The following is a 24,402-nucleotide window of genomic DNA, read 5'->3' as shown; positions in this document are numbered from 1 at the left end:
TTTGTCTCACGTTTGGCGTTATTTTGCATCTTGTTTTGTTGCTTCCCTGTTTCATTACATTCGGGACATTTCAAATTTCAAACTTCTTTGTGTTACTATGGCCATTTTGTGTCATATTTGGACCATTTTTGCATGCTTTAACAATAACTTGTCTCTGTGGTCATTTTCTGTCCCACTACATTTCATTTGGTTCACTTTGTGTCTCTTTCTCTGACATTTTGGTATCAAACCAAGGGGTCTCCCTACTCCTTAGGTCTCTGGACCTTTGCCCTGTAGGTCTGCTGAGTAAACTGAGACTAGCTCACTGTGGTACAGTAAGCTAATGTTTTACCACAAAACTGGAAACTTATCGGGCTTGTTCATTGGTTCAACAACCTGGACTGGATCACCCATGACAAAATTCAGTTGCTAGTATGTTTAAGGAAAAATCTTGTTGGTTTAATCCATACAAAACACACACAAAAAATAAAAAACCCTCAAAAATGAGCAAAAGCCGTTAGCTACAAGGCTCACACGGTTGTAATTTAATATTATGGTCAGTATGTTGTGTCTGAGAAAACTTGGGGGATAGTCAAAATTTTGAAAAGGCCTTAAGATTACCCTTCTGGTTTATCAAACATTAGTTATCATTAAACAAAGACCTTAGAGGAGATTTGCCGTCGTGTCCCAAATGTATGGATGCTAATACTTCAGAGTGCTTCTCAGAGAGGCATTTACTGGATCCAATACTGAGCTAGAAACTAAACAAACATATATCCCAGAGTGTTTATCCATTTCGTGTAACAGCGGTAAGGCTTTGATGTAGTAACCAGCACTTTATAAAGGCCCTTTTAGGGGCTCTTATTCGGAAAATCTTATAACGGAAGTGTGTGGGGTTCCGCTGTGGGTTTGACGGCAGGTCCGGTTTTGCCTCTTTGCTTTCTTTATTCCACCCTGCCTCCCCGTTTCTTTCTCTGTTTAATGCGCCTTAGCCTGCCGCATGTGTGTATTTATTTATTTATGCATTCTCTTTAAAAGTATTTAGTTAGGGTTTTTTTTTTTTTTTACATTTTAGTCGTTCCTCAAATGAGAAGACGGAAAAGATGGAGCTCCATATATTAGAGCACAGCTTGAAAGTGGCGAGTATAGAAAAAGAAGGGATCCAGATTTGCACTCACGGATTAATAAAACTCGCCTTCTTGGCCTCCAAGACAAGGTGCGTAACTTCTCCGACACTGTAGCTGAATGAAACTACACAGTCAGTCAGTGCTGTAGTGGTTTACTGTCAGGTTGCTGCTGTTAACACGGCAAACTAAAGCTGCATGGACCTACTTCTGCTCGTGTTAAAAGGTGGTGGTGTTTTTTGTTGCTGCTCCAGCTTGTTCCTGCACATGTGTTAATGCCTCCAGAATCCAGCTTTGAAAGATCTTCTCAGAGCAGGTCTCTGCCACCAGTTTTCGGGCCTATCCTTGTTCTGTAGTGTCATTTTGTAGCTTTGGGCCATCTGTAGCTGGGTCGACGCCAGCCGGGGTGCGTATGTGTGTGTTGTGCCGCCGGTTTTTGCCTCTGCAGGATCAACATTACCCCACCAGGAAAACTTAAGCAAGTAGAAGAGGACATTCACAGCGCATATGTCCGAAACTCTCCCTAAATATCAGCCTGAGGAAACTTTAATTTAAAGAAGCCCGGCGGTGAAATGGCAGCAGGCCTGTGGACTTGCCTTTGCTTAGTTGTGCGTGTTTTTTTTTTGTTTTTTTTTAGACTAGAGAAATAAAACTCAGCGAATGAGTTCATACTTTGGCAGTTTTACAGCAGGCAAAGTGAGAACAAGTGTGGCAGTGAGCTGGTAATCAGCTCCCCCTCTGTGTGGAGATAAAACACAGTCCTCTCAGATCACTGATTACCTGATGTAATTAATTACTGATAAAACTCAATCCCTCCGGATTACTCATTACCTCACATGATCACAGTTATCTCATATCTGCTTGCTTTCATGATCAAGTGGCCTGCAGAGTACTCTTCTGCAAAATCATACCGTTTGGCTGTAACGGTGTAAAACTTGTTAAGTGAAATTGCTACAAAAAGATTGAATGTGTAATAGAAATTAGAGAAACAAAATCTTTTGAGTTTGGAAGCAGGAGCTGGAAAACGTCCTGGTGCTACAAACATGCTGATTGTCAGATTGGTTTGGTCACAGATGCTTTTATCCAGTGGCTTACAAGTGAGGACCAGCGTTCAAGTTTTAATGGGGAAATCAGAGTGATGACACACACATTTTTATAAAAGTCATCTTTTTATTCTTTGCTAACGACGTCTAGCTGCTTTGAACTGTTAGCTTGGTGATGTTTGCTCACACATTATGGTGTCTGGAATAGGACGGGCAGAATTATCAATGCTAAGTGTAACTAGAGGAAGAAAAAAAAAAAGGCGTAAAATGTTTTGCACAATGTTGCAAAAATGTCATCAAACCAGTCCTGAATAATGCTGCTGATTCATCGGGTGCTGACATGCCAATCTGGCGTGAATATGAGTTCCACAACAACTTATTCTGCCACGGCAAGCACTATCAGAAGAGTTATTTCACAGCAGAGAACATTACATCTTATCCACCTCAGATGCTACGCTGGTTTCAAACTGCATCCACACAGACACATTTGTTAGATTTACCGTTGAATATGCGGCTCTTGTGGGTGAGAATCTGCACTCAGATCATTTGCTTTGTTGGTTTTGCAGTAAAGCTGAAACAGCCAACCTCCATTTCTGGATTTGGGGGTTGGGGAAATAAACCTGTAAACGACTAACTTTTATTAACTTATTTTGTTTCTACTACTGTGACGTAGCAGTTAGGACTGGTCTGTGTTGCAATATGTGGTGGTTGAGCTTTATGAGCATCAGTTCAGATTGCAGCCTGCTCGGTGGGACTCTCTGTGGAAAGGCAGCGGCAGAATTAAGAGGAGTTTAATTTTCTTTGATTCTTTGACACCTTGAACTCCTCCTCAGGGTAATTTTGACACAAGATTTTATGTTTGGGGGCAAATTTTTAAGTAAGACACTATGCTTGAGGCAGGCAGCGATCCAGTAATGCTTACATGAGTTCATATCATTTGACTGGAGGGCACAGGTGTCCATTAGATGACAGTTTTTTCTTTTCCCTGGTGCTCCTTTGAGCTGACTCCCCTTTAGATACTCCCATCCTCCACCTAATGGTGTTTCAGCACCAACCTTAAAGTTTCTCCACTTTGATAAGTGCTGTGTTCTGCCTCTTTACTTCTTCAACATACATTTTCATCCATGCAGCAGTTGATTTGTTGTTATAAGAAGGTTTAAAACCGTTTCTAATCTCCAGTTTCAACATCAAATTTCCTCGTCCGATCTGCCTCGCCTCTTTTGCCATCCATTCACAAAGTGAACTTGTCTTTTTGGTTTAGAGAGACGCACAAGAAAATTGAAACGAATAAATCCCTCAAGGGTTCACCCCAGGCTGAAAAACTAGCAAATCCTGGAGAAGTCTCCTCACAGTCCTTCTAAAACACAACTGAAACGCAGCGTGTGGTGATTACATAATCCTCCTCACAGTCAAGCCAACTGAGGAAGATGTATGCCTCGTGATTTTCTGTTCAAATGAAACCCCAGGTTTAACGGCTGCATATATATGTTGATTCAAAAATAGAGCTGTGTACCATTGGAAGAATATTGAATCATCGGTACAAAGACCATACAGAAACACTGTAAGCTCCATTATTCTTCTTTCATGTGCATGCCAAACTTCCTAATCCAATAACATTTAAGCTTCCCAAATGATTTTTGTTGTTCAACTATGGATCAAATGGCAAAAAATGTTGGAAGTGGTTTTGTGGCCTTTCACCATCCCATTCTCAGTAAGCAGCAGGGAGCTCTGATAAACTTGTGTTACGGTACCCACTCTGCGCACAAACACACACACACACACACACACACACACAAAGTTAGTAACTGAGTGTAGAACAGGGAGGAGAAGCTGACAGATTAAAAAGCCTGACAACTGTCAGGTGGTTGGAGCATAAGTCCAAATGAATGTCAGCCTGTCTGCAGGAATAGCAAATCGGTTGATACAACCAAACGTTAAGATCAGTGTTGTGGTTTCAGCTTGATCCTCTGTTCCCACCCAAAAAAAAAAATCTGCAGCTGAACAACAACGTGTAGCATGGCTGGTGTGGCTGAAAGTTCATGTCAGTCCACATTTGAGTCACACTTCTCCCCACAAATCAAGCTGAACTCGCATGTAATGGCATGATGAGTTTAGCAGATGGCTGCATCGTGGCTCCAGACTCACTCTTTGCACTGATGAACCCAACTTTTACTTTCAGGTACATCATCACAAAATTTAGGCTCACCCAGAGCTTCCACAGAGCTGTTAGCACCACTTTGCATTTTAAGGGTTGCCATTATTTTTTTGTCCCCATCTCTCATACTCAGTGGCCGGTATGTAAATGATTATAAACGGGAATGAAGGTGCGAGGAAGCTTTTATTCAGATCTTGGCACAAACCAAATTAGCAAAAGGTTAATTATTTTAAAACAAATCTTGGAAAGAGTCACCTAAGATTTCCAAAGCATCATTCTTAATGAGCTTTTACTGAAATGTAGGCTCATTACTGAATAATTTTTCACCACAATAGTATGATAATAAGCTGTGTAATGGCTTGTCTAAATGTCTGGCCTGTAGAAGCTTTATGTGTCCTGAAAGAGTTTTGAAAGTAACGACTCAAAAACAGCTTCACAAAGCACTTCTTGTTTTTGTCGCACCTTAATGGACAGAAAAAGATCTATAGTGGCAGCAGAGGCAATGGTGAACATTTGCAAGCTTTGGCCATATTCTTAGAAACTTAGAATTTTGTGATCATCTGGGCCGGCCCACTGCTTCTGTCAGCAGCTGCCTGATGACATCCTGCAGAGTGAGGACCTTCTGTTGGCCAACCCTAATGACTTCGAAACAAAAATGACCAGCAGCCCACCTACAAAGGCTCCAGATAATCCTCTAATATGGATAATATATATATACTTTTTTTTCACAACAGAAAATTAAGGCAATTTTAATCAGCGATCCAGTTCAATAAGACTTTTAGCCTAAATATGTAATGGTCAGCTTCTTAGCTTTTAATTCTCACTTAAGATAAGGGCAAGCTTCCATTTTGTGGCTACAATCGCCATTTAGAGGCTATGTAAGAAATTGTGTGTAAGAAATTGCAGTAAACAAATCTTGTCCTGGCCGTTTACAGCCCGTTGAGGAAGCTTGCAGGAGCAGCAGAACAGATCCGAGCTTTGGAGTTGTGCTCACAGCTGCTTTGCTCTGTCTTAGCAGAAGTGAACGTAAAGGTCGAGCAGGAGGTTTTCTGAGAATGAAACATTCTGTGAGTTTAGACGCCGCTTTTTATGTAGCGCAAAGAGCAAGAAAGCATCCCGGTGGAGGCTCATCGGGTCAGTAGGTGGTCCTTCAGTATGTGGCTAAACCGGTTTGGACAATGGCTTCCTGGACCACCTCTGAATGTGACCTCAATCCATTCTAAGTGTGTTCACACCTGTGTTCACACCTGTTTTGACTGCTGTCCACTCGTGATCGGATCATTTCGGATCCAAGTTAGCGCCAGGTCTGAACACGGCCTGATAAATGACTTGAGGACCAACTTGCACATCCCTGCATCTTGTTATTTATTCCTTCACAAAGATCTGACAGTACGTGGTGATTATCTCTGACAATTCTCTCAGGATGTTAGTCCACGGCCACGCTGTTCTCTTCTCACAACATAAGCTCAGCGAGTGGCGTCCTAATTGAGTCACAACTGGTCACAGTTTTTGCTTAGTTCAAGTGAAGTGAACGCAGTGCTGTTAGTTATGTTTTTTTTTAATGGTTCAGTCTGCTGAAAAGACGATCACATGTGAACTGTTGACAATAGGCTCAATCAGATTGCTGACCCCTACAAGAAGCATGTTTTCAAAGAGTGAAATCGCTTCTAAATTTGTTTCCAGCTCTCCACTGGATTTATCCCTCTTGCTATTTGATTCTGCAGACACATTTAGTGCTTCTGCTTGATATATATGAACAGTAGAGATAGAGTAGAGACACAGTGCCCTTATCCAACTAAATACCCTTGTGTGAGGGTGTTTAATTGCGGATTATAGTGTAATAATGTAAATGATAAATCAACATAATTTCTATAAATGTCTTCCTGAGTTTTCATTACACCGACTGCTGTGATTTAGTCAAAGGCTGCGAGTGCTGTTGGAGTGCAGTGCTCGGCAAATTAAACTCCATTAAAGGTTCCCTGCGAAGTTCCTTGCATGCACATAGAATGTGAGTAATGCAGGCAAAGTATGCAGTGATCTGCCCCCAGTGAAGAGTCATGCAGTGAACCTCTGCAACGTTTTGCTATTTCATTGTTGATCTGGATGTAGCCACGTCAAAGACGTAAGTTCGTCATTAGGTAGTGATCAAAATAACGTGATTAGAGGAGTATTATCAGCCCAGACACAAGACAAAGCCCTCAGTGCTCATCGTCCCGATGTGATATTCCGGCTTTACTAAACTCGGTGTACGTCAAAGTGACACTTGACAGCTCATTTAATGCTGAGAGGAAATGCTGCTGTTCCCACTGTTCTGAGAGCGTGTCGTTCCTTCACACCTTCCAGCTAAATATGAAGTGTAAGCATTCAGCGGCTGGCCAGGAGAAAATGTCATTATCACAGGAGTGTTGTGAATTCGAGTTAAATAGTGCGCACTTTCCCTTCCATTAAAGGACGTGGGTTGGAGCTGATTTTTAAAAACGTCCTTAATCCTCTTGGGACAGTTGTGGTTACATGCGTTCAATCTTTTTGTTAGCGTTCAGAAAGAGCGATAATCACGATGTCCACAATTTTAGAAGCAGATAATCTGAGCCAAATAGGGCCTAATATTAGATAAAGAGCACACAATTGGTTGGTCATTTTTCTGCACCACATGAAAGTTGTTTCAGTTTTGATACTATCTGATGACTTGCAAAAACACTCCTCAACAGTGTCCTTCCCATTTTCAAGCATCGCCTCTCCTGAAAAACACTTTTTTAAGTACATGAATATGAACTCTTCCTCTTCGGCGCTCTCTTAGTTTTCACTTCTTCTCTGCTTTTATGACAGCACTGTCTTGCATCAAAGGTATTTGCAAAATGGATGAAAAGAGATTCATTGTTGAGGTCAAGAAAAAGCCTGTTGTACAGAGAAAAATCCCATAATTGAAAAATAAAACTGCCTAGCAATGCAATATAACAGCATGGCCGTGTGTCTGAAATATGAAATTCATGTCAAATCCCACTAAATGGTGCAAATATGCCCCCATTGGTGTTGATTGGTACCTACAATTGTACCTTTGCTATAATGTATAAGATGAAGGACTAAGTTTAGGTTCTTTAGTCAGAATATAGCTGGTGTATGGTTGCAGACCAACTGTGTAGGTTGTTCTGAGGCTTTTTAAGGCATATCACTGACTAAAAGATATCTTTTTGAATTGGTTTTTGGAGGAAAAAAATAAAACGTAGCCCTCCTTTTGCTACGGGGGCAGCACTTGACGCACATCTTTTGACGTAGCGTTTTTGGCTCAGGTGTCTTATGGGCACATGCTATTTTTAATTGTGTTTTTTTCAATACCCGCATCATTTATTTTTTTTCGTGCATCTGCACAAAAATCAGTGCTTTTAGATGACTATTTCTGGTGGCATTTCTGACACTTGGGTTGCCACTGTTGCCCTGTTTCAGGCAACTAGTATCACGGAAATGGTGAAGAAGTTGCTCTAGCTGCGTCAGTGTCTGTCTCATGTAAGAGAGAAATTATCACAACAATGGCAAAAAAGCCCATCTGCAGAAGAAAATCAGCCTGACTCTAAATATAGCTGCTGAGTGTTGTTCTTATATCACAGTTGCAAGCTTGTTGTGAGCTCTGTAGGTAACGAATCGGAGTGCTTTTTGATGAGGCACCAAGTGAAGGACTACTCAGCTCCTGCCACGACTTTCTGCAAAGAAAAAGTCTCTATGTGCATAGATGGCATGAATCGCCCCAAGAGGAAAGAATCCAGACACTTCCAAAGTGCAAGTGTCAGCTGCTTTGTAGATTATGCAGAGCATGGTAGTAAGCAAATACATTTCTTATGACCAAAAAAGGTTCTGTTTTCTCTTGATTTCTGATCTAATAACCAATGACTTATGTTCAAAGTAACCAGTCAGCCAGTCGTCCGGTGCCTTAGTTTTTCAGACTGTAACTAAGGACAAAATTATCAGATTAATCTACAGCCCTAGCAGAGCCTGTCCAGGGTCATGACTCTCATTATGAAAGATAAACCAAAGTAATTGATCAAATTTGAATATTTCCATTTTGAATATCTGGGGAAAATCTTCTTCATTTATCTTGTTCAACTGAGTTTTAGGTTGTCACCCCATGGTTTAAATCATCTTTGGATCATTGAGATTCCTCTCACAGCAAGATTTGCCCCTCATATTTATCAGAGGTTTATATTGGAAGCACCATGTTTTATTAATGACTTGGTTATCAGCTGCATATTCAGTGTAAAATCATAAAGAAGACATTTACAGGCAGTTTTGTGTCGTCCTTGCACGCCTCATCGCTGCATCTTTTTACGCGAGGGTGTCTTTAACTCTACAGTTTATTTAATAAATGCCTCGGAGAACAGAGGCAGCTGTTGTCAGATGTGATTAATGGAGCTGAGATTTCTGCAACCTGCAGCTCTTCTCAAGTTTCTCATGTCTACAGTTTAATCTGATGTCTTTTTTCTGTGTGTTCCCTATTCAGATGCAAGTTTTTCAGTCTGACAGAGACTCCGGAGGATTACACCATCATCGTCGATGAGGAAGGCTTCAAAGGTGAGCCTCAATTTTGTGGATCTTTTAAAGTCACTGTGACAGCCATAGATTGGGCAGCAGGAGAAGATCTCATTGTATAATCACTGATTCTGTGCAGCACCGCGTGGCTTGAGCTGCCAATGTTTGAGCACCTTGTCGTTATAGATGTGAGGCCAAACTGCTGCTGGCCATGTTTTTTGGTTGGCTGAGTGAGTGAGTGAGTCCATGTCATTACACACCCTTTTCCACGGTGACCCTCCTTGGTTACCGTGGAGATCACATGCTGTTTGTTGCGTAACTGCTGCAGGTATTTTCTACTGGTGACTGGCTCCAAGTGTGTTTGTGCCTGTTCCATGTTGGACTAAGCTACAAGATGAAACTCGAGCAAGTGGTGTCAAATGACATTTTGCAGGCTACCAAGAGAGTGTCTGAGAATACATTTTTCTGACCCTAACATGGACAATATAGCTTATGTTCATATAAATGTAGGTGGTGTATAATGGGAACCTTGGATGTGATTTAAACATGCTATTGCAAGTTTGAGTCTTTGTTACATGTCAATAGATATATAACTTAAGCTGCCACATGTTAAAAGGCTGACAAATCCTTTAAGTAGAAACAACCTCCCAGAGCCCTAACTTATGTTCTTTTTACACTCTAAACCACCAAAAGAAACATATTTCATAGGTAACTGTTGCACCCGTCATCAGTATAATGATGGTAGTGTCTAAACAGTGGGAGTTGTTATTCTATCCATCGTTGCTATCTGTCTGTTAAAGGTCCAAGTTACAGTGTACTGATAAACTCAATGTAAAATTAGCTCGAGAACATGAGGAGTGATCAGCCCAATAAACAAAGTCAGTAATGCTTGTTGCACAATTACTAGTAGCAACAGTGACCTTTAAAAGTTTGGGCACCCCTGGTTGACCTTTCTGTTGTACCTTTCAGCTATCAACAGAACTGGAAAATGTAATACCTATAACATTATTTAAAACCATGCAGCCGTGATACTTTACAGGTGGGCCAGACTTTCCTGCAATATCACTTTGTGCCACCATGGAATGAGTCAGTGTAGTGTTTTGTCTGCCCTGGAGACTACAGACAAAGAAGAGGAAGCTGTAGCCAGTGCTGGCAGTAGCAAACCAACAAACTGCCAGTTAACAGACCACAGAGATGAGCTGAAAGGAAACTCCTAACAGACTAACATTATCTTCGCAACCAAACACCTCCACAAAGAACCCATAATCAACAGCAAAGATGCAAAGAAGACAAAAAAACAAGAAAAAATATTGCTGTTGCTTTTTCCACCGGAAACAGCTTTTGCTGTGTTCTAACTTTTCTTTTAGACTGGGATATAAAAAAAAACCTCGTAATGTTATGGATACAGCTTGTGTTTTGGCTATAACTTTTCTCAGCTGACTCTACAATACTGGCTTGTGTTTCTTACTGTAGAGCTGAGTCTCCTTTGTTTGCTATGTGTGAATTACCAAAGAGAGCAGCTGTTAATAAATTTGCTGCTGCCATATTTGTGCTAAAAACCGAGCTAATCGTATGGGGCCAACTGTACAACGTGTAAAAGCCTTTAGAAAAATCTTTTACTCCCTCAGCTGTTAAAAAGAAACTGACATTTTAACTTGGGGGTGTGCCAACATTTTTGCATACTGCTGCAGCTCGCTAAGATTAGCCTCTGTTAGCTAGCATAAACTGACCATACCTTCATATCAGTCAAAGCTGTTGTGTCGACTGAAGTCTGTAAAGGCCCCTTCAACTGATTATCAATTAAGTACAAAATGATGTACTTGTTCTTTAAGAAGTTAAAACATTAGTCGATATAGAAGTTATTATTTTGTATTTTTTTAATAATGGGAATATCAGTCTAATTAATAGTTTTAACTGTGATTCTAACTTCTGTCTCCTGATGGGAAGACACTGTTGATTCAATTGTCAGTCTAAGTAAGGCTGTCTAGACTGGAGTTTAAAATGATGAGTGGAAAATTATGTGTATTTCCTTTAAGTCATCGTATTAAAGCAGAAATAGTCGTCCGGCAACAAACAGTATCCACATAAGAGATGAAATGGAGGAAGTAGTACACATGAAAAGTAAGGAACAGTCATTATTCATGTTCAGGGCAACATTTCTGTTGTTATTTTTACACCTGGTGTTGGAACATGAATTCTCACTTTGTGCAGACAAATAGTTTTCTTTGTGTTTGTTCTCAGAGCTGCCCCAGTCGGAGCACATCAGTGTTGCGGATGCCACGTGGTTGGCCCTCAATGTGGTGTCAGGTGGTGGCAGCGCTTCCAGTTCACAACCCATCGGAGTCACCAAAATCGCCAAATCAGTCATTGCGCCTCTGGCTGACCACAACATCTCTGTTTTCATGCTGTCCACGTATCAGACGGACTTCATTTTGGTGAGTGTGGATGAAAATTTCCCAATCAAGCCATTTTGAAAACGTCCCTGCCTACCTCTGTGGCATTTCTCCACCTTTCCACAGTGATGCAGGTTTGATAATACTCTGTGGGATGTAGTCCGTGGGATGTATTGTAGCTGACATGAATTCAGTGTCACGATAGCAGCTGTTGAAGCTCACATCTTCATCTTCATGTTTCCGGACCGACGCGAGTGAATGTGACCAAAATCACATTTCTTGTACTGAATCACTTCACACGTGCTGTTGGAACACTTTTCACACTTTCTTTTTAAAGCTTGAAGTTTATCAGCTTTACAGCACGCTTTCTGTTGCACTTTTTGTCTGTTATGCAACCACTGGCAGCAAAGTTGTTTACATCCACAGTGTCTGACATGAAAAAAGCAATAACATTGGATTTTGTGTACCTCGCACTGCCCCACTTCCTTTGATTTAGGAAGAAATCCTCTCTTATGCCCAGGCCTCAGGGAGTCGCTTTTTTTTATTGCCTTGCTTTTGTGGAAAAACAAGGTCTGCTGACCAGCATGTTTTTGAAAATGAACGGGGGGGGGGGGTTACTCTGTTCATGTTGATAATCTGTTATGTAAAAAGGATCAGCAGTTCAGCCTCTTGCTGGATTTTAAGGTATCACACTCAGGCCTATTTCCTGTCTCGACACAAGCTGCTCCTTCCCACAGCCCCGATTGTTGGTGTATCACATGAAGGGGAAAGTATTTACTGCACCAACTCCTGTCATGAGAATCCACCAGCCTACTATCTATTGTCTTTGTCCTCATGTCACACTGCGTCGGGTTACATTTTCCAAATCTTTAAGTAATCCGAAAGACACACGAGCTTTAGATGTGTTTTCACTGTTATGATCTCCTGTGTTGCATAAAGGGGTAAAGCGTGACCCAAATGTTGAATGTTCTCATTAAGGCAAAGCCGGTGTACTCTGAGCAAATAACAGCTTCCCACAAGCAACAATACAGAGGATGGCAATTATTATTTTATTAGAATTTCTGGCTGTTACACCGAAACAGACCTTTTCAATTTATTTGTCACCAGCTCTTGAGATCAGCTTGATATTAGGCCCGAAGGCTTCATATTTGTGCCTAAATAATTCCCCTATCAAAATACACAGTGTCCTTATATTTGATGGAGCATCACAATGAAATGGAGAGCTTCTGTAGCTGTTGCACTGCTTGGTCTGCTGCAGGGTTTCATGTATTGTATGTATTGGTTCTTATGTTTTTTTTGTTGTTTTTTTTTTAATTGGACATAATAGTAGCCTTTGTAATAATGACCTTTGTGTTAAAGGGAAAACGTCACTCCCTTTTATTTTTTTATTAACACTCCATCTGAAATAAGTACAATGGCTATTTGATTACACATCATCATCTAGAATAGGTTTATGTTTCAATGTTCAGAAACATGACTTCTATCATTGTGAAATTCTTTGTTGTAGTTGCCGTTTCTTTCTGGCTTCCCTCCAAAAATTCCCAGGACCAGTTCAGTTAGCCATTCTTTTGCTTTAGGAAGGTTCCTTACTGAGTGAAATTACCCGGAGATTCCCTCATGGCAGCCATGAAAAGAGCTGGTTCATTTCTCTAAATTCTTAGGAGAGAAACTTCAGTGCTTTTAGTATCTCCTTTAGCATAGGAAACAGTGGGACATGTAAAATGTTGCTTGATTATTTTCATCCAGTCGTGCTAATTGAGATTCAACATCTTTCACTTCTGTTGCTTTGTGGTCACTTTTGCTGACAAACCAGCCAATGTATTTTATGTCTTATTGTGTGGTTGGGCTCTGACAGCTTTCTTAAATCCTCATGCATTTCTCAGACCACCATCGTTCCTTCATCACATGACCTTTTTCCAACAAGGTGATGGGAAAAGTGCTTGGGAACAAGGTTTTTTTTCTTTTCTTTTTGTGATCGTTTATGTTGTTGAGTTTCCTTTAGCCCAAAACAAGCTTCGTACTGGATAGTTGGATGTGCTTGTACCAGATCATTATAACAGGGGGATTCAGGACTAAAATCCTGAGTATTTCCTGATTATTAAATCTGATTTCTAAGTGTAATTGGATTAGGTCCTCCAGTGCAGGAATAGTGCTTGTGTGGTCATGTGGTATGAGATACAAATGTCAAAGTGAAGCGATGTGGTTTATTTCTGGAATGTCTATGATTTTTTATTTATTTTTTATTTAATCTATAATAGCCCAACATGCTGTCACAGTTTGGTATTCTTTCAACAGTATTCCATCTGAACTTTAAAGCTCACCTTTGCCATCTTACTGTCCTCAGGTTCGAGAGCGTGACTTGCCACTGGTCATGCACACGTTGTCTTCCGAATTCACCTTGCTTCGAGTTGTCAATGGAGAAACTGTTGCTGCTCACAACCTGGGAGTCACCAATGGCTTTGTAAAGCCAAAACTTGGTAAGTTTGAGCAAGCATGTACATTACATGTGTGTTTCTGTTTCTTTTCTTCTTCCCCCCCCCCCAATTTATTGATTTATTCATTGAGCAAAAAAAATCTGATTTTAAATATTTTGTTGCCTGAGACTTAATTTTCTTAAGGTAGTCTGTCAGGATATTTTTAGATACCTACATTTTCTCATACTATACACTACTGTGACACAATATATTGTACGGAAATCACAGTATATATAACAGACTTAACTCCCTTTGCTGCAGACTTATTCTTTAGGCTCTACAGATAGCTCACAAAAGGTTATTACAATGAAGGAAAGATACAAACCTAAAACACATGATACAGCCTCTTAAAAATATGACATGATGTATTTTCTACCGTTGTATCTTTATATTTTGCTTCCCAGCGGGCAGACTTTCTTGTAATCCTTTAAAGTGATCTTCAGCAATAGTTCTCTAGCTTTCTGAAGGTCTTTCAAAGCTCCTATTTGGACATTAGCTGCATTTGCACTTATTTTGCAGTACAGTTCTTGTACTTAACCATTTTACTCAACACTGACCTATGAACCATTCAAGCATGAAAAAGACACCAAACTCAAGGCATGAATCGGTGTTGTATCTACACATAGAAATTGTATCTTTAGGCACTGTGTTGCTAGCAGCCTGTCACAAAGACATATCTTTTGTTCCCATCATAGAATACTATTATTGCACCAACAAGGTGATTCCAAAGAGCTATTAGCTGAAAAATGTGCAAGGCCTTCAATTGATCTATCTACTGTTGGCTGAATTCTCATCAGAAAAGCCTGGAGAACTATTCCTGAAGACTACTTACAGAAATGACAGAAAGCTGGTCACAGAGGGTTCAGGCTGTCGGAGACTAAAATTGCCCAAATATTGACTTTCAAGCTCCTTAGAATTGTACTTATTTACTGTCTTTCCATTTATGTTTGCACATTCATATAAATAACTGCACATAGTTCCTCTTTCCCTGGCAATATATGAAGAAATGAGAGCTGGCTCAGTTATGCACAATACTTTATATTCTGTATAATAAGGCACTGCTGCTTTATGCTACAATAATTCCTAAATAGTTTATTGGGGGATTACTGTATAGGTCAAAATAGACTCCTTTATGACTCCAAAGCTAACTTTGTTTAAAATACATATGCTGCAAATGTATTCGTCAAATGATTCTTTAAAAGGGAACTCCGTTTTCTTTTTTAAACCTAGACCTTATTTCTGGCAGGAAATACGTTTATCTACTCACCGAGAACAGTTTGGCGAAAGTCGGCGTCCTTCAGAAGCTATTTAGATAACTCACGATCCATATAACGGAGTCAACAGGGCAGGGACGATGCAGCCTCTAAATAAGACATTATCTGTCTTTATTTCACCAATACTTTAAGACGAATGAATTAACAAACGCGTACTATTGCTCTGTTAGCGCATAGCTACTGTTATATGGCTACTTGCAGCTATTGGAGAGCTAAAGGAGGGAATTTTACACACACCTCTACTGGGACCACTTCATCGACACGCATGGCTGCAGCACAGCTCATTCACTCCGGTAAGAACGTCCATCTTGCTCGAAGTCGTCGTTCACATTGTCAAAATCTGATGAATATCCTGCCATGTTGCACAAAACTAGCAGTAGCAAACTCTGTGTGAAGTTAGCCAACTGTCACAGAGCAACGACTAAATAAACTGTGCTCCAGGGGGGCGTGTGGATGAAGTGGTCCCAGTAGAGTGCCTGTGTAGAAATCCCTCCGTTAGCTCTCCTATAGCCACAAGTAGCCACATAACAGCACCTATGAGCTAACAGAGCTATAGTACACGTTCGTTCATTCATTCCCTGCCCTGTTCACTGCATGAGATGGATATACGCTGATCACGAGTTTTCTAAATAGCTTCCGAAGGATGCGGACTTTCGCCAAACTGTTCTCAGTGAGTAGATGAACGTATTACATGCCAGAAATAAGGTCTAGGTTTAAAAATACCGGAGTTCCCCTTTAATTATGCATATGTCTTCTTTATGAAGTTAACTCTGAATCTGTAGTTTTATGTCAACTGAAGATCCATTCCTTTCTTGTTGTGAAGTTTTCAACCACAGTCTGTCTCAGAGGTTGGTGTTTGCTCAGGCATCAGAGATCTGTAGATGTTGGAGAGCTGTTTGCTTACAGTCTTGATTTCAGAGACAGCAGTTTGCTTCTCAACTCTAAACCCAGCAAAGACAGTCTAAACGAGCTCAGTCGAGTGGAGAATTGTGTTGACAGACATTAATCCCATGTAGATCTTTTATGAAGATGCCTCAGAGCCATATTTGTTCCTCTAAACCCTTGTTTTCTGTTATCTTTGCTTTTCAGTGCCCCGTCCCATTATTCACCCTTTATCTAGCCCCAGCAACATGTTCTGTGTGACCAGTCTGGACCCAGACACACTGCCCTCTGTAGCCACCCTGCTCATGGACGTCATGTTTTATTCTGGAGGGTAAATTGTTTTATTTTCAACATGTTTGCTTTATGTGAGCTCTACTTTGTGGGGAAGAAAAAAAAAAGAGTAACAATGACTTGAGAAAAGCATCCTTTCATGAGATGTTGGATGTTGCTTACAATGCTTTGACCAATTTTGAGCATGATTATCAGTTATTTTCGGAGTTTTGGCTTCAGTACTCTGGAGCTCAACAAAGAAGGAGCTAAAAGTCAGGATGTAGCTGCTGCACCAATTTGGATACTTCTTTCAAATCTCTTCTTTGTGTCCATCATCTTTTGTGAAAGTGAAATTTTGAATCATTAGAGTAACCCTCGTGAAAAAATGAGTGAGTCAAATTTCCTGTTTTCCTTCTTCAAGCAGGATGAGCACAGGAAGAGTATAAATGAGCCACTTCCGGTGCTCTGACTGATTGGGACTTCAATGGAATCAAAATCAAACAATGTTAAATGAATAGATGCATACCTTGATTCATCTGGAATAAAAACTTAAATAAATCAATGAATATAAAGATGACTATATATCTCAACAAATTAATAGTTTTGTGATTTCAAATGACGTTTTACAGCTTATGTTTATTTCAGAGGCCTTTTGTTTCCCAAGGCCACATTTATTTTATACCTCTATTTATTAAAATATGCCAGTTATTATATGGTGTCATCCAGCAGCCTTTAGCAACATTCCATTGGAAACGGATGGCAATCAGTGGGAGATGAGCCGATCTATGCTGCTTCTTTGTTTGACACAGTCAGATAAACACACCATTTGTTTGGAAAATGTAATTTCTATTTTTTTATATTTAAGTATTTATTTATGGAACTGTTCAAACTAACTAACTAGATTTATTTATGTAGAGATGTATTTTCAAATATTTGTTTATTACACATTTGTGTTTGTTTATTACCATTACCTATTAAAATGACACTAAAAAGCTGTCCCACAACGCGTTTCAGTTATGTGTTGTCAGTTTACCACCAGCACCCCTCAGGTGGTCAAATGCCTGCGTTCTGCAAGATTGAACGTAACGCTCACTTGGTTTGAGATTAAAAGTGTTTTTCACTTCTTCCCAGGCCCAAAGAGCCTGGAGCATCCGGAGAGGACTCCAGCCACATCCGCTTCTTCTCCTTCTCCCTGATCGAAGGCTACATCTCCCTGGTCATGGATGAACAGACAGCTCAAAGGTGAGTAGAGGAAATCACATGTGACACAACATAATGTTCATATCGCAGCTGTGGAAGTAGCCAGTGTTTTTTTTCAGGGTGGTGTTTTCATGTAGGTACTAAAGTGTCATTATGTTTATGCAAGGGGAATAAATTCATGATTGTAGTTTGAGGGGGGTGATTAGTTTGTTGCTAAGCATTAGCAGAGCTCTTGGGTGTACACTGTGTACTTAAGTCACAGTGTGTTTCATTCTGACTCATTTGTTGAGTCCCCCCCTTCTCTCTCAGTGCACGCTCTCATTAAGCAGTGAACCCATAAAGAAAGCTGAACGGCTGCAGATCCCACATGATTTGCTCTCTGTTTACCACCACATCAGCTGTAATCAGACATTGACCATTCAGAAATGGGCTCAGGCTTTTATAGGTCAGTAATGTCTCAAAGCCATGTGGAAGTGAAATATAACTGGGACAAACTTTGATCCTTTTTTTTTAAGCTCATATTTTGTTTCTGCAGCATGTAGGTCAACTTTGTCTCCATGTTTCATGTGAGACCTAATGTGTTGCCTTAAAGGGATAAGTCACCTATTTTATCCCACTTTACAAAGGCTCTCCTGTTGAATGCAGCACAGTGAACGGCAGCTGCAGAATCCACCTGCTGCTAGGAATCTATTTTTGCTCCACTCACATCATAGATAATTCTCTAATGTACCTCTGTTGCTCCAAAACAAGTCAAATTAGGCACTGAGAAAATTTGTAAATGTGAGGAGCGGTTTGTTCAGAAGGATTGATTTTAGTCATTTGTTTTTATGACTGCAGCACCTGTCGGTGCATTCATTAGATGCTTGAAGGCTAAAGTCCAGGTTGTGTTTGTGTGTGTGTGTGTGCATGCGTACGTGCGTATAAATGTTTTAAACAGTAAAATGAGATTGCATTCTAAAAATGGAAAAACAATTCAAAGAAACCAATTATTAGACAGTAAGGTGGTTGATGACCAGTATATAACTGTGTTTTGTTCCTTTCATCTGATGAACACAATATTTAAGTAAATGAGAATGCGATGGACCCAAATGTACACCTATCATCATTGCCTGCATTGTTTCTGTTTGCTTGAGTAGATCTGATCTGCTTGTTTCCCTAAAATAAACGTTTACAGACACGAAACAATGTCCCTCAGAAGCCACGCCAACGAGGCTGCTTGCGGCATGCTCAAATTCTTGTGCTGTTTCCGGACCTTGTAAAATAATTCCAGTTCACATTCATAAACTAATGATTGTCCAAATTATCTCAAAATGGGAAATGATTGGCCAGCTTTCAGGCCTAAGGCTTTGTTTTCAAGAAGCCTTCTATCTGAGGGTCTTTCAGAAACCTTAGAGCTGCCCAAAAAAAGGAACTTTTCTGCAGCCTCTAAAGAAACTAGAGAAATGAATGGATAATATTTATTTTATCATCACACAGGAAAAAATAATGATTAAAGCTGGATGTCTTTTTTTTCTTCATGAAATTATATGCATGTTTTAGTCATGACAGGATGTAGAAAGTCCTAAATGAATGATTTTGCTTATAAAAAAAAAAAAAAACCTGACACCATTTATTAGTCATTGGAAACAGCAGAGAAGAAGTGCAGCTCACTGAAGGTGAAAGTGAAAAGATCCGTCTTGGAAACATGATCAGAGCTGCTCGCTCTGTAGAACAGAAGGACCAAAGCAGCCACAATGAATGTAGTCACACTGTCATTTTCCTACCGTGCAGCTTGTAAGAGCTGCATATTTCCACAGATGGGTTTATAAAGTAAAAACATTATTCCTATAAGAAATTCAAACTAAACTTATTGGCTGTTTAGTTAGATTCTTGTCTCACTTTAAGTTTCATATTCAGTTTGTCATGGCAGTGTGTGTGGTCTGAAGTATGTGTAACACACGCACATCCACACCACACAGTCTTCTCTCATTAAAAAAAACTTTCTGAGAAATGAGTTGTTTTCTGGGCTTTTTTTTTTTTTTTTTTTTTTTTTTTTTAACATCCATACTGATCCCTTCTCTGTGGACTTGCTCAGGTTTCAGGGTTAAACTGAAACAATCTGATTAGAAGAATTATATAAAAAAAGAAAACCTTTTGATTTTATTAAATTTATTTACTATTCATTGTGTAGTTCATTGAACTATGATCTGTTAAGTTCTTTGCACTTTTTTCCCTTCAAGGTTTCCAAACAATGTGCTCTTTACCAGTGCCTCTGGTGAGCTTTGGAAAATGGTTCGAATTGGGGGACAGCCTTTAGGATTTGGTGAGTTTTTCTTTCATTTGGGAGGGGGCTCGAGGAGCTGGTGAGGCAGGACACAGACTGCAGGTGTGCCTACAACCAGCTCACATGAATCTAAAATCACTCTTGATTGATCACAGATTAATCTTTTCTCCCACTGCCAACTATAAGCTTTGTCAATAAGGAAAGTTTTAAATCTAATCTTAAAGTTAGAGAGGGTGTCTGCTTCCCGGACACATACTGGCAGCTGGTTCCACAGAGAGGGGCCTGATAACTGAAGGCTCTACCTCCCATTCTACTTTTAGAAACTCTGGAGTCTGAGAGCAAAGTGCTCTGTTGGGAAAATATCCAACAATGAGATCTTTAGGTTTGATGGAGCTTGGTCATAAAGAGCTTTATTTACATGAGGAGAATAATCTTAAATACTACAGAAAATCTACAGCTACTTTTACTTCCTGTTTTGGCATTGATTAAAGCTCAGCAAACTTCCCTATATTCATCAAAATGACACATTTAGGACTTTTTTTGTCTTCAAATAGCTCAAATGCAGCTCGGAACCTTTGCCTCATTCAGTAAGCTGGGGTTGATAGGAATGCAAATTCACCACACTTCTACTTCACTGCTCACCTGGCTGCAGCTGCTTCAGCCTCAACTCAGCCCTAAAGCTCCCGATTCTCTATCTCGACAACGTTAGCAGTTGATGTTGTAGAATTGTTGGTGTCCTCTGTTGTTTTATAAAGAGCCAGCAAATCTAGTCCAAGTGTATCAAAAAGTGTAAAACGAAAAATGACTGAAAGACTTCCCACACTCAGACGTCTCGCTTACACGCATGACATGAAAAACTGTCCACCTTTGATCGTGTTAAATGACACTGAGCTGAGAATCCTTTCTGCAGCAAATGGAGCAGAATGATGAAGTGAGATTTTTTTTTGGTCTGGTGTTACATCAGACTGGAAACACTGCTGTGCTGTGTTACAGTCAGTAACCTATCCGATTACTTTCAGAATGAGAATTCAAGAATTTTTTTTTATTTGCTTGCAGATGAGTGTGGCATCGTGGCTCAAATATCAGAACCCCTGGCAACAGCTGACATTCCAGCTTACTACATTAGTACCTTCAAGTTTGACCATGCCCTGGTAAGAAGAGTGATTTGTGTTGATTTAAAAATTCACTTGTGAGAATTAGTAGCTTTTCTTTATTAGATTTTATATTTAGGGTTTGGTTTGTTGGTCAGACAGAATTTTCAGTCTTTTCAGTCGTTCTACAGCAGAATATTTTCAGAATGAGATGCAGTCGTGCTGTCAGAGCCTTGTCTTCACCTCCAGGTCCCTGAGGAAAACATCCAAAGCGTGATCGGAGCTCTGCGGACTGAGAGCACAGCACAGTGAAGGAAGCTGGAGGAACCCAGAACGACCATTTTCAAAGTCATTTCGTTCAAACATTTATCGTGTCCAAAAAGTGCCAAGAGGTTGTTAGCGGACTACAGCGGATCGGCTCGGAGACGAAGGCGTGACGAGTGTGACGGTGTGTTAGGGATGCCTTTGTTACGCAATCATTTTCTTTCCAACCCCACCCCTGATTCCTCCGCCTGTTTCTTTTCCTCTTTGAAGCTGCTTCTTCCCACTCCCTGACCCCCATAAGCACCATACTGTATTAGTTACATAATTCCTCTCAAGGAAGGATGACGAATGTACTCTCAAAAAAATGAAAGAAATAGTCTATATATTTATCGAGCTTTTCTTTTTTTTCCTCACAAGTCATTTCCTCAGTGCCAAGATGTTTGAATGCCTAAACCGATGCCTTTGTCAGAATGCTATACATTTGTGCAATTGAAGAAGACAATTTTGGAGACAGCCAGCCTGGTTGAGTGACATTTGTTTTTTTTTTGTTGTTTTTTTTTTTTTTTTTGCTTTTAGTTGCTGTTAAACTTCTTTTAAATACAGCAAAGATCTGACTTTCTGAGTCCCTCTGACACAGAAGTCAGAATCAGACTTGTGATCTGGTGAAACATGAAGCGAATCCAAGATCGATCTTTGTTAGAGCTTCGATATGTTATGGTGCATTCACACTGTGAGCAGCCTGGCTGTTGGGTCACTCTGCAGGTTTCCGTCTCTTCAGTGGAACTGCAGACAGAATATTTATTTACCTTTGTTTTTTCTTTTCTGTTTTTTTTTAAATTATTCATCTTGCAGGCAGTATCTATGTAGCATTGATAACTGATTTCATATTTGAGGGGCCAAGATATTGAATTAAGTATTTGGTCTTTTGGAATTACATTGCATTGATATTTGATCATAAAATTGCTTTTAAAGTTAAAACTAATGGAGTTTCTTCCCTTTAAAGGCAGAACATGAAATTTTCAGGATATTCATACTTTTTCACTGGCTTTTGGTAATTTGCCATTAAGATGTGAAAGAGACCGTGATGCATACGCAACAAGTTTAGTGATCCCTGACATTTCACCTACTGTAGCGCCACCATCGGGTCAGAATTTTAATCACTACGTATTTTGGTTTAGGGCTGCAGAGGCTTCCATCTGCCTCTGCTGTCACTACTCAGAAACTGAAATTGTAATCTCCCAAATTAGCGTGGAAGCATTATGCACATACCGAACTGACACTCAAATCACCACAAACCTTTCACTTACCCCTTCGTTGGACCTTGCTTCCCACTTTATACTGATTAATCTAAAAATAAAAAATAAATACACATCAATCAGCCACAACATTAAAACCACCTGTCTGATATGTGAAGGTTGCTTTTGCACTGCAGACTGATCTGTGGGTGTGTCTAGTGTTGTCTCTTTGGGTCCTATGTGATGTTAGTTTAGGTCTCTGTGGACAAAGGTACTTGATGAGTCACTTGGGGGTCAACACCTCCAACTCCATATTCTCCTCCACAAGCTGTGTCTGAGTAGTTTTTGGGATGTGGAGGACGCCGCTTCCTTCAGGGATTTCCATTTTGGAGAAAGTGTGTTTTGTATAGAGACATAAGCTGAACTTTGCAATTTAAAAAGATGATTGATAGCTGAATGCATCCATTTTTTTTAAGCAAATGTTTTTAAGCAGATGTTTGAAATCAGACATGTTTTCATTAGATTTAGAAGGAATGAACTGAACTGTGCACTGTTGTTAGTCGCTGTCAATACAGGCCGCATGGTGTAGGGTTCTAACAGAACAGTGGTCGCTAGCTTTAAACTAAAGGAAGATACAAATAAAATTAGCCGCCCGGGTTATGTTAGTTTAAATTCTTTGATGTCAGCAAGTATAGACGTTATTTATTCCTTAGAAGCTGAACCAGATCATTGTTTGGGAGTTGTTTCTGACATCAGCAACTGATTGGCATGTGCCATTTCCATCCATTCAAAATGTGCTTCAAAAACCATTAAAGGAAACGCAGAGTTGATTCACTTCACCTGTCAGTGGTTTTAATGTTGTGGCTGAAGGGTGTCTACAAATCTAAAGAAATCATCCAGACAGACACTTTCCTCAGGCACTTATGGGACGACAAAACATACCGGCATTAACCTCACAGTAAACTTCCATGTGAAAGAATGAAAATTACACGTTTTTTTTTTTTTTAATATCTGTATTCTGCTCATTTCGTACCCATTTTGAAATTCAAGTGGGTTTTCCTTTGCAGTTAGGCTTTGTTTTATTTACTATATGCAAAGATGAATGAGTACAGGAGGAGCTGTCTGAGATGCTGCTTTAAATACGGAGCTGATTAATATGGCCATAAGACTTTAAAAGCATGGGAGGCTGTTTGCCTGCCCCTGTCCACAGTACAAATACACAACTACCAACACAACATGACTATGTTTCACCTGAAAACAAACTGTCCCAGCATTTCACACTTAAACAGAAGAGTCGAACCATTTTGTCAACCATTCACTGCCAGCAAGTTCAATCTGAGCTTGACTGCTCTCTGCTCACTTTCAGACGATCGCGTTGCTCACAGTGTGAACCCACAGTCAGACTCGGTGATGAAAATGTTTGCATCTGCAGTAGTAATAAATTACTGAGCCACTTTGACAATGTGCTAGAATAATGACAGTGCAAGCGTGCTAAACATAAGCTACGGTTCACGCAGGGGAAGGAAATTTTCCCTGGTGTCCATTTAGGTCTTGAAGCTGCCCTTCTCCTGCTCCAGTCTGCACTTTAATGCAGGTTCCACCCCCACAGACCTGCTGTACTGATGTGAAAACAGAGAGGGCTATTTACTTCCGGATGGAAAGATTTCTGTTGGTCTTAAGCAATGGTGATGATGTTTTTCTTTCTTTTTCAACACCTTTCCCTTAACTGCAGCCTCTTCTCTGATCACGTTTGATTAGTAGAAATCATTTATCTATCAGTGTTAAAACACGAGGAAGGTTACTTTTGTTCTGATTCCATTTCAAACAGATATGTTAAAAGCTTTTCTTTTGGAGCTTCTTGTGTGAAAAAGAAATAAATAAGCTGTTTTTTGAGCTTGTTGCCTGTACTGTTTTTACCCACGTGTCAGTTTTATTGTCTTTACTTAACAACGGGGTTGTGTTCACGCTTTTGTTTTTTTTGCTTCCTATGTGTACTTGAATCAATAAACTGGTGACATCTCTGCCCAGTCTGGTTTTCGGAGCCTTCAGAATTTGAGTTTAATAAATGTGACAAAAGACACTTTCAAAGCTACTAAGGTGTGACAGCCAGAGACACCATCGCAGTTATCTGAAAGATACCTGCTTCTTTGCTTATAACTAAACCATGATATTTTATCGTTTCACTGAAGAATATTACAACCCTGTCCAAATTAAACTCTAGACCACTGATCTTTGCT

General features: G+C 40.0%; 1 protein-coding gene across 1 annotated transcript; it reads left to right on the top strand.

The window, feature by feature from the left end:
- Nucleotides 1-885: 885 nt before the first annotated feature.
- castor2 (cytosolic arginine sensor for mTORC1 subunit 2) lies at nt 886-24,187 on the top strand. Its single transcript, XM_072374902.1, has 9 exons — nt 886-1,195; nt 8,791-8,861; nt 11,061-11,254; nt 13,557-13,689; nt 16,050-16,173; nt 17,244-17,354; nt 19,532-19,614; nt 20,632-20,726; nt 20,916-24,187. Exons 1-9 carry the CDS (start codon nt 1,083-1,085, stop codon nt 20,976-20,978), a joined length of 987 nt encoding a protein of 328 aa, XP_072231003.1. The 5' UTR covers nt 886-1,082; the 3' UTR covers nt 20,979-24,187.
- The last annotated feature ends 215 nt before the right edge of the window (nt 24,188-24,402 follow it).

Source organism: Leuresthes tenuis, unplaced genomic scaffold, assembly GCF_036924035.1.
Source record: "Leuresthes tenuis unplaced genomic scaffold, fLeuTen1.0.hap1 SCAF_21, whole genome shotgun sequence".
Taxonomy (NCBI): domain Eukaryota; kingdom Metazoa; phylum Chordata; class Actinopteri; order Atheriniformes; family Atherinopsidae; genus Leuresthes; species Leuresthes tenuis.
This window is presented reverse-complemented; position numbering and strand designations above follow the sequence as displayed.

Bases quoted from the DNA above. Each gene is read 5' to 3' on its own strand.
- castor2 (XM_072374902.1), top strand. From the start codon at position 1,083: ATGGAGCTCCATATATTAGAGCACAGCTTGAAAGTGGCGAGTATAGAA. The intron at 13,690-16,049 runs GTAAGTTTGAGC...TTTGCTTTTCAG, and splicing joins CTTTGTAAAGCCAAAACTTG to TGCCCCGTCCCATTATTCAC. The intron at 16,174-17,243 runs GTAAATTGTTTT...ACTTCTTCCCAG, and splicing joins GTCATGTTTTATTCTGGAGG to GCCCAAAGAGCCTGGAGCAT.